This window comes from Peromyscus leucopus, chromosome 4, assembly GCF_004664715.2.
Source record: "Peromyscus leucopus breed LL Stock chromosome 4, UCI_PerLeu_2.1, whole genome shotgun sequence".
Lineage (NCBI taxonomy): Eukaryota > Metazoa > Chordata > Mammalia > Rodentia > Cricetidae > Peromyscus > Peromyscus leucopus.
The window spans coordinates 49,091,663-49,106,268 of NC_051066.1; the positions used below are offsets into that span (position 1 = coordinate 49,091,663).

At 43.6% G+C, this 14,606-nt stretch overlaps 1 protein-coding gene across 7 annotated transcripts in view; it reads left to right on the top strand.

The window, feature by feature from the left end:
- The window catches only part of Rapgef4 (Rap guanine nucleotide exchange factor 4), a 284,557-nt gene that overhangs the window by 226,344 nt on the left and 43,607 nt on the right, over positions 1–14,606 (top strand). For all 7 annotated transcript variants that reach the window (XM_028885722.2, XM_028885723.2, XM_028885724.2 and 4 more), the window contains 2 exons: positions 5,280–5,368; positions 8,984–9,062. In XM_028885722.2, the coding sequence (XP_028741555.1) occupies positions 5,280–5,368; positions 8,984–9,062 (168 nt within the window). The remainder of the gene's footprint in view (positions 1–5,279; positions 5,369–8,983; positions 9,063–14,606) is intronic.

The following is a 14,606-nucleotide window of genomic DNA, read 5'->3' on the forward strand; positions in this document are numbered from 1 at the left end:
ACTATGATTAACCTTTTCACATGGTATCATTTCTACAATAGTATGTACTCTCTCTCTCTCTCTCTTTTTTTTTTTTTTTTTGTGGAAGATGGCAGTGTGCATGACTTTTTTTTTCTCTCTATTGACTAATCACACATCTTGTGGCATATAATGTATCCATTTCTGGCACTGCATTGCGCTTGGTGCTGTGTAGAGTAGTGCCAGAGAGAATATTGTCCTTCTCCGAAGCCCCTCCCTCCGCACAGTGCAGCCATAATAGCTTCCAAAAGAAGACCCTGCATGAACAATGCAAGGACGCGTGCCAGGCAGCTCAGGGCACAGGCCCCAGCGATGAGAAGCTACAGTATTTGAATGTCCTAGGGAGGTTTCTCATATGGCATTTTCACCTTGATATTAGAGTGACTAAGAAACATGGCCAAAACTCTGATTCTGAATAGAAAGCGTGTGCTACCCCATTGGCTTCCTGGGTACTTATTCTTGCCAGCATCAAGTGGGAACTTCGATTCCCGTTCCTTAGGTTACTTGTTTAACTCATTTAAGTCATTTCCAGGGCAGCTGGGTTCAGTTCTGGCTTTTGCTGTGACTTCCTACCTAAGACTGTTGTGTGAAATGTACCAACATTTGAGTGATGAGACAAGAGACTTCGAAGCGAGGCTCTAGGAAATCAGGGCTTCTGGATTTTTAAGTGAGGATTAATTTTCAATCTGTGTAAAAGAAAAGCGAATGAGTGTTTGTTTGCTAAAGAAACATCACCAAATAATATGTTGAAGGAGTACTTCCCTTTGTTGCCGAAGCAAGTGGGGTTTCCTTTATCAGAGCACTCACCCAAACTGATGAGTTCCTATTGTTTCGACTAAAAGCCTATGACTCAGATGTTTTCATCTAGATAAGTCAACACATTTGAGAAGAAGACAGGGAGAAACATATTATTAGATAAGCACAAGATGTTTTGCAAATTTGATCTAATCCTTACAACAACCCCTTTTTAAGGGATGGAGGCATTTCAGCTCTCATGGGCAAGTGGTTCTCTCAAGGACTCAGAACTCCCATGGGACTCCTTAAAGCAGTGGGTCTCAACCTTCCTAATGCTGCGACCCTTGAATACAGTTCCTCATGTTGTGGCGACCCAACCATAACATTGTTTTCACTGCCACTTTGTAACTGTAATTGTGCTACTGTTGTGAATCATAATGTAAATATCTGGTATGTCCCATGTCTGATATGTGACCCCCGTGCAAAGGGATCATGACCCACAGGTTAAGATCTGTTCCCTTAAAGGGAAGTTCAACTTGACCAGCTTTCTGCTCCTCTCACTTTCTAGCTTACAGTAGCAAAACAGAATAGTAGGGCCCCTGGCTCCGTGGGTCCCAAAATACTCGGAGAGTGGGGGATACATCTGAAGGTGTCCACATGTTTTCCCCTATGGTTATTCCTTATACAATACAGAGTAGCAACTATTTATATCACATCGACTTTGAGTAAACATGTGGTACTCTCAGTAACCTAGAGCAAATCAAAGTCTGTGGGTAGATGTATCCTGTGCTGTTTTGTATGAGGCGCTTGAACAGCTGTGTGTTTTGGTATCAATGTGCATGCTGGTACCAAACTCTGCAGATAAGAAGTGATGACTGTAGGTAAACCCTGGATCTTCAACACTCCATGGGAAAGGCTGCAAACAATTAAAGGGCGTGGCATTACAAAGAATTGTGTAAAAATCTGTTCCTTCACTTACAAAACTCCAAACTTACCTTCCAGATCTCTTTATTATTTATTAATTATCTTTGCTTTTATCTGTTCTTTTTCTACCAGGGATTGAACCCATGGCCTCAAAAGTGCCAGATTAGTACTCTCCACTGAGCTGTGCCCCCAGCTCTATTATCTCTGTTATTTCCCATTTTTTTGACAGTTTTCTTTGCAGCCTACTGAGGATGACAATAACAATTTGTGTGTGTGTGTGTGTGTGTGTGGGTGTTTCTGCTACTTCCAAAATTTTTATTTATAATCAGATGATTTTGCAGATGACTGCATTCTTTAATTCTGTCTTATGTCTCAGGAAAATTTTTCTATCTGGAAAATTCTCCTTAACTTTGGAACTTTTGATCAGGAGATGAGACCTGAGACCCCCCTTTACCTCTTCTGTACATGAGGGAGAAATCAAAAGCCTGTGTTTATTACAAGTCTTCTATTCAGGGTGCCTTCTAATTTATAAATTCAGTGGAATGAAAAGTCGAACAAAAGGTGATATAGAAAAAGACACCATGTGTCTTACATTTATTTTAGTATCATATCAATTTTCTACTTGTGTCCTGTCATCCAGTCCAAATTTCTTATATAATTCAAAGATAATGCACCCGTGCATGTTTGTAGGGAGCTATTTATGAAGTGTAACTCACTCAAAGATAATGCACCCATGCATGTTTGTAGGGAGCTATTTATGAAGTGTAACTCACTGAGTACAAAACAATGCACCACACAGCCAGTTTCCTAAAGAATAGAAAGCTGGTCTCTCAAGGGGTCACATTCCAAGACTGACCAGAGCTAAAAAAGACAGTCCCTGTAAGTAAAATTTATGGCTGATGTTCTCATCAACTTTGAGAACACGCCAACAACCATGTCTGCAGATAAATATATGATCAAGAGTATCTGTCTGCAGAAATTGTTCCTTTTGAACTCAGAGAACGTCGTCAGGTTGGTGGCCACAATGCTATTTTTCTGATTTACTTTTTCCCCCTGAGAAATCCAGCTTAGTTGATGTATACACAGTAAGCTTTCAAAACTGCCTGACTCGGCCCAAGCCACTGAACACCAGGTGTGGCATCAATGCTAATATCAAGCTGGTAGCTGTGAGGACGGGTTCACTGTGACCTCCCCTCTGGGGATGTCTTGGGCACTGGGTTGTGAGACTTTAGTAGACAGGAACTTGAAAACGACTGTCCTGTTCCGGGGGAGGCCCTGCCTTTTCCCCTAGACTGCAAGACTCCCAACTTGGTCACAGGAAGATCGGCTTTTCCCTTCCTCCTCCCCTGGTCCTTGCTTTGGTTGTTCTAAATGCAGACTTGATGTTAGGAAAATATTTTTCTCTCACAAGTTTAGGACAACCCGCTGGCTGATACAAGGTAGCCAACCGGGTGTGCTTTTGACTAGAACAGGGGTAGCTTTTCCTTGCCGGAAACTGACGAGTGTGGCGCCATGTGGTGGTCTCAAGCACTAATGACCGCACGTGATGAGGACTCAAGCAGTAGGCACCTGCCTATTTCTGGTGTGAAGGAACGCCAGAACCTGATGTTTTAGGCAAAACTGGGACCATCTAGAAGTTTCCATGCCCTCTTTTTTTCTTCAGTCTCCTGCCCAAACTCCTGGGTTCTGTGGAGCCAGAGGCTAGGTAAGGAATCCACAAAGCTATTACCACTAGAGGGAGTCAGGTACCAAAGAAAGATCCTGAGGGGTGTGACTGGCCAGGCAGGCAGAGCCTAAAGAAGACACTTGCTCTCTATTGAGGTCACAGCCTGTGTGGCTTGCTAGCGGGTCATTAGTCTATGTGAGCAGGCAGAACACTCTGCCTAAGGGAAGTCCAAACAAGGAAAACCGTAATGTAAACACAAGCCGCTTCGGAATTGAAGTTCGGACAAAGGTCCACATTGTCTGGGATCTCGCTCCCTAGACACTCACTGCTCAGTTAAAGAATGCGTTGATACTCTTGTTTAAATACAAATTGCTTTCCAAACAGAACAGAAAAGCCCCCTTCAAGAGGAAGATTCTTGATGACAGGGAGAATTTCCTGCTCAGAATGAGCTCCTGGCAGCCGGGCCTGGCCTCTCTCCACCCCGAGCATCTTTCTGTATAGGCAAACAAAACAAAAAACGAACAAACAGGCACGCACAATCGCATTCTCTGAGGCTTGCCAAACAGTTTCCCTACCTGCAGAGGCAGTGTTAACTAACAGGAGTCAACTAGGTTACCTATTTCAGCCCCCACCTAGTTGTTGGGACCTAGTGAACTCCAGGCAGGTGTAGAAAGCTCTCTCCATCACCACCACCCTGGGCCCATTTCCTGGTTAATGTGGCCACATGCTCCTCCTCTGGGAGCTCATCTAGTGAATCAGATATTCATATACTCCAGCTCAGTAGCAAAGCGCTCGCCTGGCACCCACAAGGCCCCGGGTTCGGTTTCCAGGGCTGTTTCCCTCTCTCTGTTTTCGTCTATGTGGGGTCCTATGCTGCCGCATCTCTTCCGTCCCTCAGGCGGGTGGTCAGACCCTCCTCATGTTGCAGAGGCTCTTGCCATCTCTCCACACCTCCTCCACAGTCTCAGGCAAGAAAAGCACACTGGTGAGGAGGTGACGGAAGCTGGGCGCCCTCTGAGCTCCATTCTGTGCTGCTTTCCGAACACGAGAGAATGTTCTTGGCATTGTTGGCTTCCTTTCCTGTCATTTTGCCAAGCAGGAAGTCCCAGTCTGCGTTCTGGCTGAGGGGCAGCCACATCATCTTCGTGCACTCTGCCTACCTACAGCTCTCATTGGCTATTCGCCACTGTCTTGACTCTAACTTTAACTAACATTGAATTGCAAAAGTGTACCTTCTCTTGTGGGTTGGAGAGCACCCTGAATCCCTGGAAGTAATGATTAATGCAGCCCCCTAAAATAATTCAAATTTGGCATTGCATAAGTTACCTATAGTTTTCTATTTCTGATTTACTTCCCATTCATGATGCTCTCAGGGTTTGTTTGCTGGCTGGCACTTAGGAGTTTTGTTTTATTTTAATTAGCTGATTTCCAAAGCACATAGCAGCGTGCAGTTGGAAAAGACAGAACATTCCAGAAATCGGCAAGGATAGTGTGTGATAGTGACATTTCCTATGAGTGACCCAGGTCTGGATAACCCAGTCCACCATCCTTTTGCTCAGCAGCTCTCCCCTGCTCCCCCCTGCTCTGCCCTGCCCTGCCCCAGGGATTATATACGACTTTCATTCTCCCTTGGAATAAGGCCTGCGTTCCTCAGCTTCAGTTGTGGGAGTTGCTCCCTTAGACACTCCTTTAGTTCCACATGGCGGGGAAAAGAACATTTTCAGTAACTGCTTCTATTGACTGTTTTTCTAGTGCCTTCTTGTGTGCTTGGGCAGCGTGCATGGTCTCCCCCACCACAGAGAACATACTAGTCACAAGCAGTCCAGATGATTTCCGGGAATCTCAGTTTTCAAAACTATACATCAGCAATTTGTATCTTCCCAGTGAATGCTCACGCATGCAAGACTAATGATTGCCCTTTTTATTTCTTGCCCAGGTATACTGTGATGTCAGGAACACCTGAAAAAATTTTAGAGCATTTTTTAGAAACAATCCGCCTCGAGCCATCTTTGAATGAAGCAACAGGTATGCATGCAGAAGAGTTTTGTGTGCCCACGACGTCCATGTGTAGAACTGTGAGAGAAAAAACCCCGGGTCACTGTCAGTGAATACTGCCAAGGCAGTTCTTGGGGATGTCAAGTGCACTCATTTTTAAAGAGTGTCCCTGGGGGGGGGGGGCGGAGCTGACCTATCCTCAGCAGTGGTGTGGTTTCATTCAAGTACGTTAGGGGTAGTCATTCATAGACATCTGTTAAAATGCCATCCAGTCTCACCCACACCCCCAAAAGTGTCTATTAGTTGGACATTTAAGCCCAACCTAGTCCCATAGAAGGTTTGAAGCTGCTGACCTCAAGGATAAATGGTTCTCTCTGTGGTGGCAGAGTGTTATTTCAGAGTGTAACTAAACACCGCCTGTATAGGTTTACTGCCCGCTGCTCTAGCAACCAATGCTCAGACAGTGGCATCTGATTATCCTACAGTTCTGGAGGTTAGAGGTCCAAAATGGCGGTGATAGTAGGTTGATTTCCTTATGAGGGTTGTGAAGAGAGTCTGTTCCATGCCTTTCTCCGAGCTTCTGGTGTCCATTGGCAATCTTTGGTGGATGGACCACCCCGGCACTGTCACATTGGCAATGTCTTCATATGGCCTTCCCTCTGTGCCTATCTGTCTCCATGATTAGTGTCTCGTGTTTAAAGCACAGCAGTCATTGATTAGAACCTACACTACTTACTCACTTTAACTTGGTCATGTCTTCAAAGACTCTGTTTCCGTATAGGGTCACATTTGGAGGTACTGGGGGGTCAGCCCTACAACATATCTTTTGTGGATGATAAAGTTCTACCACATAAGCTTCCTTATAGTGAAGAAGCCTTGTGCTGTTAAGACACAGCATTGAGCATAAACAAGATAAATCTCATGAGTGAGTTGAGTCCAGGGCTCTATCCACATTGTGGATGAAGTGGAAAGAAGAGCTCACAACAACTTTCTCTTTTTACTTTCTTATGATGCTGGGGATGGAACCCAGGGCCTCACGTATGCTAGGCAAGTGCTGTACCACAGGGCTACACTGCCAGTTCAGGCTTAGAAAAGTCCTAGGCTACTTGCCTGTCTCTCTGAATGATGTCATGTGTTAATGTCTTAAGCAGTGACCTCCACAGGAGAACATTTCTCACCATAAGAAACTCACGGATTTATCTTGGAAACTTAGTGGGAGCTCAAAATCCACTTAGCCACTGATCTTGGCAATACACTCGAGATGAAGACACCATTATTGTATAGTTCTTATAAATATGTTTCCAGTGACTTCTTCATCTCCTCCCAGTGCCTTATTCTATGAATTGATTATCTGAGATTTTTGCGAAACAGCAAATGAACTGGGGGGGGGGGGTGGGGGGGGGGGTGGGAACTGACATAAAGCCAGAGTCCCAGGCTCCAGGCCTGTTCTTCTTAGGGTAGGGTTTGTTGGGTTGGTCCAGGCAGGTACTAAGATGGATGCCTTGTGTTAGGTGATATACATAGGAGATCACTCTCGCTCCCTCACGAAGCTTAGAATGTGCTAGAAGACATGAGAAAATATACAGATAACTTGAATTTAAGGCAGGGTGTGGCTCAGTGCTTTGGGGACTCTGACCAAGACGACTCGGGAAAATGTCACGGAGAATTTAGACTTAGAAGTGGCCCTGAAGGGAAGCTGGGGCCCAATATAGAGTTATTGACAAAGCCTTCTATCCAAAAAGACAAAGTCAGTGGTGGCACAGAGCGAGGAAGGAGGGGCGAAAGTCTGGGCTCTGCTGTGTACTCTGTGTGCATACACGGCCCAGGGAAGGTAAGGCCTAAGACTTTCGGGAACAGATTTTCCAGGGTCTTAAAAGAAAGTAGCAGGAAAGAGCTGAAAATATCTGAACAAAATGGAGAAAGCTGGGCTGGAGAGATGGCTCAGAGGTTAAGAACACTGGCTGTTCTTCCAGAGGTCCTGAGTTCAATTCCCAGCACCCACATGGTGGCTCACAAACATCTGTAAGGAAAGCTGGCTCCCTTTTCTGGCCTGCAGGGATACATGCAAACAGAACACTGTATACATAATAAATAAATAAATCTTTAAAAAAAAAAAAGGAGGGGGGGAAACACAGGGGCGGAGGGGTGGGGGGAGAGTGCTGGGTGACTAGTCATGCTGTGACCAGCTCCTTGGTCTTCAGGAACCCACAGCCAATCTCTGCCTTAGCCAATCAGAAAGTCCCGCGGGGTTGGGAATGTAGCTCAGTACTAGAGTACTTGCCTAGCATGCGCATGTGTGATCCATGGCACCACAAAAATAAATAAGCAAGTAAAGAGAATTTAAATGACTATACAGCACAGGCCTTCAGGCATAAAAAGCAAGCATTACCTAAAGTCAGACCAAGAGTGTGCCTACCATTATTTAAAAATAAGCTCCAAACAGCTTCTTCCTGGCACCTTCTCTGGCTGAGTGTGAGGAGCCAGTGGAGGATGGCCAGGGACACTGAGAAATGGCACCTTGACTTTACAATATACTAAAATGATTAAACATACAGAGATTAAACCTTCAGCCATAGACTCAGACTCTGCAATATACTACCACTAAAGGCACTGGCATTGGAAATCTAGGTTCAAATTTCACATTCCCATGATTTTCTATTCAGAAAGTTTGACAAGTCTTGGCTGGTAAAGGTCCCCCACCCCCACCCACTCCACTCCATTTTCTCTTTTAATTGAAAAAGCATCCTGGGCTCTGAGTTTCAGTAAAGATCCTTCCGGGGCTTTTAGGTTCGTCTACACATGCTTTTCCATCAATAATGCTTGGATAATGTCATCCTTGCCATAAAGAAGCGCCATGCATCTCACTGATGAAGCAACCAGAGCTTGTCCTGAGACCAGCCTTGCCTCCCTCACTGTCCCTTTCCTACCCATCACAGAGCAGGTCACTGCTCTCATCCGCTTTTGTCACTTCCAGTGCGGCTCACAGGCCGTATCATATCGGTTCTGGCTGATCCCCTCTGCCCTCCAATTCTGTGCTTTTACTGTCTCCATTTCCCCATAGTTCTAGCCTCCTCTCACCTGTATTCCTCTTTCTGGAAGGAGATGAAAACAAAGATAAAAGAAAAGAGACCTGGCAACAAAGGTGCTATAAAGTAGACAAATGGCTGTGTGTTAACTCAGCATTGTGCATTTGCCCGGGATAATTCTTTAATATGCAAATACGTTTAACATACAAATAACATATATAGGATAGATAGATAGATAGATAGATAGATAGATAGATAGATAGATGATAGATAGATAGATAGATAGATAGATAGATAGATAGATAGATAGAAAGACTGATGCGATAGTTCATGATAGAATTGCCTAGTGTTTGTAAGGTCCCAGCACAGAAAAAAAATTATTTGTAGCTTTAGTGACTAATGCTGTTCATACAAGGCTGTATTTTTCTAAAAATATTTCTATTCATTGTCCTAAGAAATTGAATTTTGATCTCAAGCTTTGTCTGCATCACTCATTGCAGATGAAGGCACCCCCACACAGAAGAGCACACCTAAACTAACCTTAAGAAGAAACCAATAGATCTCCTTGCTGCTGTAGAGATGACCACAAGAATTAATCTCTTCTTCTTTCACCCTCCAGATTCGCTTTTAAATGACTTTGTTATGATGCACTGTGTTTTTATGCCAAACACCCAGCTTTGCCCTGCCCTGGTGGCCCAATATCCTTTGCTGTGGTAAGTGTCTGCTCTCAGAAACAGCCCACATGTACCTGGCCATTACCTCATTCCATCTCCTGCAGGTAAGTTGTAGCTCAATCAGTGCTGTACTTCTTACTCTTAGCAGACTCAGAGATGCCAGCATGTTCCCTGATGTACACAGACATCTGCCTTTTCTTGTCCATGGGTTTTACTAACTGTATGCAATACAAGCCAGTTTACCCCAGGGTCTCAGTCCACTTTTCCGTTGCAATAGCAGAATCCCCAGCACCGGGTTGTTTATAAAGAAAGGAAGTTGGTGTAGCTCGTGGTTCTGGAGGATGGAAGTCTTGGGAACCAGGGAGCTGCATCTGTCAAAGCCCTTGCACTGTGCCATTAAATGACAAAAGCAGAGAGGTGGGCAGGTGTGTGGAAAAGAGACAAAACATGGATTGTGGCTTCGCTACGTGACAGCCAGTCCTCACAGTGACGCATCGGTCCCAGAGTGAGAAGTCACTTATCTCCCTGTAGCAGTAGCCCTGCCCCACAGAGAGAGACATCAGTCTGTCCATGAGGACAGTACCTTCATGACTAATCGGCACCTAAAGGTCCCACCACTTCTTAAAACCATACAAGGTCAATCAGTCTTCAACTTGGGTGTCAGAGAGGATAAACGGAACCCGAACCATGCACTCAGGAAAGGGAGGCCGACATTTCTTTCTCAGCTGATTTTTTCTCCCATTATATAACATTGTCTTAAAACAAAGATACAATACTTGAAATTCTAAGGATAGTCCAATAGACTGCGTTTGGTTTATGGCAACTTTTCAATAATGTTGTGGACCAACCATTTGGTAAGCATTGGTATCGTAAGCATTCAAAATGTTAAATTGAATAAAACAAGTGAATTTTGTGAATGAATTTTACCTCGATTTTGGAAGAGACATGAAAGCATATTTTCCAATTCTGCTTTATTTCTAAAGCCACAAAAACTTCGACCCCAAAACACTTTGCCCTTCTTGAGCAATTAAGCATATTCAAAGAGATTGTCTCTTTATTTCTTTTTTGAGCAACCCAATCAATGTTGCCATGTTTTCCTTTTTCAAAATTATAATTGTCCTACCTCATTCTCGTTTTCTTGCTCACCCGTAATTCTCTTTGAAGTCAACAGAATGTGTGAGGATGGGAGATTTGAGTTGAATGCATTACTCAGAGGAAGCTGCAAGAGTGAGATTTCGGTATCTATTTGCCTGGAAACTATATTTCCAAGTAATGACAGCTTAATGAGTCTTACCTATATTATGTATTCTTTCTGGCTCATCTTCAGTTTTGTAAAGTAAAATTACCATATTCAGGGGCTCTTCATGCTCTCTTCACTCTATACATGCTGATCATTATGAGACCTTTGAGATTTGCTGGAAGGAAAATAAAAACCACGACTGAACTCAACTTCTTTTTCCCAGTGGTTAGCCTGCCAGGAAGCTTAGAGCCAGAGAAAGCAAAGGAACGGGAGAGTTCAGGTGGGCCTGAACTTGACCTTCTAACTCAAAGCTCCGACACGAAGCCCGTGCCTGTCTCCTTATTTATGAGCTTCGCCCTCTGAAAAGGGACTCAGAGCCTTCACAGTACTGGCTTGTCTTGAGAAGAGCAGCTCCGGAGGGAAGGCTCATGCCATGCCCAGGCAGAGAGGAGTGGGGTGTTGGCGAAAAGAAGAAAATCAACAACACAAGCAATCATAGGGCTCTGGGATCGGGTGCCGATTCCCTTCGCGGGAGACTAAGGAAAGTTAGGGCAGCTGGATGTGATTGACACTACCTGCTCCCTCCAGACTCCCTCCTTCCCGCCGGGCTCTGTGGGGACTTAGATGCTCTTCACCATTCTGGATCAGCTCTGAGTTTTAGACACTCTTCTAAGAGCTTTGAACTATATACCATCACCTTATCTATACAAGATTCTGTTGAGTTAGTGTGAGCATTGCTTTGCAAATGTGGACCTTAAAGCCTCCCCACCCCCAAACATGGAGTAGGATCTCCAAGGCAGGGGCAGGCTCATCTGGAATTTATCATTTGTTTTTGTTATAATTAATTAATTTATTTAAAAGCTTATTTAAAATTTTAATGATTCTGTAACCTTTAATTACAGTTTCAGTTTAAGAACGTTTCTTGCCAGGCAGTGGTGGTGCACTTGGGAGGCAGAGTCAGGCAGATCTCTGTGAGTTCCAGGTCATCCTGGTCTACAGAGCTAGTTCCTAGACAGCTAGGGCTGTTACACAAAGAAACCTTGTCTCAAAAAAAAAGAATGTTTCTTGACAATACCTTGTATTTTATATAGGTTTGTCTTTGCTTCAACTGGGTAAAACCAAAGGGCTTTGTTAAAACCAAATAAAACGTCTCATAGAACTTCTTCCTATATTAAACATTCTCAGGGATTTTCTTAATGCATTCTTTAAGAGGAGGAGGAGGAAGAAGAAGAGGAAGAGGCCTTTTCAGTTTTAATAGTTTCTAGAACGTATAAGGCCTTTAGGGCATCTAATTTGTATATTTACCTAGAGAACCTAGGGGTGTTCCAACAAACAAGTAAAGGGTTTGACTTGTAGGTGGGGAGGATTGAGAGGCTCTGGGCCATGAAATAGTCTAGTCACCACTATTTAATCTATGTAAGTTCAATGTCCACTAAGTTAAAATTGGAATTGCAATGCACTGAATTTGGTTTGATTTAATTGTTCTTGTTGTGAGTTTACATTGCTGCATGAGGCTAGTGGCTACCACATTCTGCTGCAAAAGTTTAGTCTTTAAGTTCTAGGAGCAGGAGATTCTAATGAGGACTCTTCTGTGACGGCTAGAGAAAATGTCTCAGGAAGCCAAGGCTCTTCCTGCCATGAGTAAGAAAATGGGTGGGGCTCTATCCTCAAGGTTATGTATGTGCAGGGGCATGTGTATTACAGTTTTCAGCCCCCCTTTCCTCTCAAGGAGATGGCATGGATAGGACCTTGGATGAGCTACTTTTCTGGTTACAAATAACATAAATCAACTTTGACAGACTGAAGGAATGGAGGAACCTATCAGAAGACAATGGGACAACTTGGCAAACTGGGGATTCCAGGGATCCCAGACCTTAGGAAGGGGTCTGGGCAGGCAGGAGCTTAAGGCCTTACTGATGGGACAGATCCACACCAAACCTTCTGCGCCCTTGCCTCATTCCCACATCCTTGGGAATGAGGGTCTCTTTGACATTGTGATCCGTAGATGTCCTGGGCAAGTGGAAGTGAGACTTTCCTGGATAGGTTTATAGAAGCAGCTTGACAAGGCAGAGTGAATGGGGAAATGATGATAATCAGGCAGAACAGCAACGTGTATATCTGTATGCATGCATGCATTGTGTATGTGTATGTGTGTGTATACATATACATGTTTACTGCACCCCAGAAGAAGCAGAGATGCTGAATACACAGTCAGGTAAGTCAGCTGGCTCCCTTGTTCTTAGCACGGGCACAGAGACAGTGAATTACTTAAGCCCATTGTGTGACTTGGTGGGTTTGGGTAACGCACAGAGTGTTTTCAAAGTGCTTGACATCTCCCACTTTTCAGAGCAGCCCTAAAAAGAAGTAGTCAGTACTTTTTTTTCACTGTTCTTTTTCCAAATCAATAAACTTGGATAATGAAAAATTATGATTTGCTCAGAGAAAGGTAATTACCAGCACAGAAAAGATTTGAGCCCAGAGCCACTGACACCTATTTCTGTCCTTAATCCACATTGTGTGTCTCTCCCAGTTTTGCTTTTAGCATGGAAAAGAGGTGGTAAAATTCAGTTTAACATTAATATCTGAGCCCTTTTATGTGCTAATGAGAGCGACTCTATTCATTAACTACACTTTGGACATGATTTGACCTGATGAATACAAGTGCTTTATAATGAGTCTTAAAATCATGTTTGTTCATGTCTCATACTTTTCATCTCCAGCTTTTTAAATCTTTTTAAAATCTGTATTTAAAATTCAGTTCCATTTTCCTTTAGTTTAAAAAGAAAATTAAATCTGCCCGTATATAAAACCTTATCATCTCCCAGATATAACTATGACTAACATTTTGGTGTGTATTCTTGTCATCCTTTTTAATACATGTAGACATATACTTTTTAAAAATTCTCATTCCCTCTCCCACTCCTTCTGCACGTGGTGTGTGTGTGTGTGTGTGTGTGTGTGTGTGTGTGTGTATGTATATATGTGGAGGCTAAAAGTTAACCTGAGTGCTGTTGCTCAGGACCCATCCACCTTGGGTTTTGAAGCAGGGTTTCTCACTGGGCTAAGTCATTAGGCTGGGCTGGCTGGCCTGTGAGCCCCAGGAATCCATCCGCCCACACCTTCCCAGCACTGAGCTTACAAGCACACATCACCAAGCCTGGCTTTTTTAGGCGGATGTTAGGTACCAACTCTGCCTCCTCATGCTTATACAACAAGCGTTGTATACACCAGCTCAGCCATCTCCCCAGCCTGATAGATAGTTGTAAATGCAAGAATGGGACCATGTTATCATTTCACATACTTTCCCACTAAGAGGATTTTTTGAATCTCTTTCTATGCCATTGGATATCTTTCTGAATATAAATGGCTGCTGCCGTTTTCACAACATTTTCCCTGCAAAGCTTTTCAACTGCCACGGAAAGAGAAAGAAAAATCCACCTGACATTTTACTATTATTCATCATTTTACGAAAAACATGCCAGTATTTGGCGAGGGGAGGGGGAGGGGAGGGGGATATAGAATGTTTGGTTTTCAGTGTTTGGGGTTTTTTTTTGTTTTTTTTTTTTAACCAAATTGCTCTCCTGGTGTCTTCATTTTCTGCTTTGGAATTAAATTCTCCCATAACCCTCAATTCAGTGAATGATCACTGAGTTAACGCTGTTTGGAATTTGATGACTGGTTCCTTGATGGCTAGTGTTTTCATTTTGCTTACTTTCCAATACCCATTCCCCAAACATGAGGCCAAAAGAAATAGTATATTACTTATTTCATTTGACATCTAAGAGAAATTTAGGCCTAGAGGACCAAGTAAACACGGAAGAGTCTGAATATACTGACAGGTGAGTGTGTTATGGGACATAATTGTTTGTAGTCCATGTCTCAATTGACTCACCGGCATGCAGGCCATCGGAAGAGGTCAGGGCCGGCATGCTTAGTGCTTAGCTGCCCTTGCAAACAATCTTGGGGCCCCTATGAAGACTGGGCCAGTGAAAATTCAGAAAGAGGCTTCCTGGGTTTCTGGGCGAAAACATTTGAAATGTTTAAGACAGAGAACAAGAAGCCTATAACCCCAGTTTCTAGAACCAACCATCTGGGGACTGTAAGGGAAATGAAGAACTCTAGAATAAACCAGAAATGAACCAGCAGTCACAAACGTGGGGTCTGTAATGTGTCATCAGCATTTGGACCAGTCTGGAACTTACTCTGCCAATAGGGTTTTTCATGTCAGTGAATACTGGTCTCTGTTATGTAGGATGGATTCTGACTGAAGCTAAAAGGATCCTAAGTGATAAATGGGTTATATTTAAACATATAGAAAATTAAATACA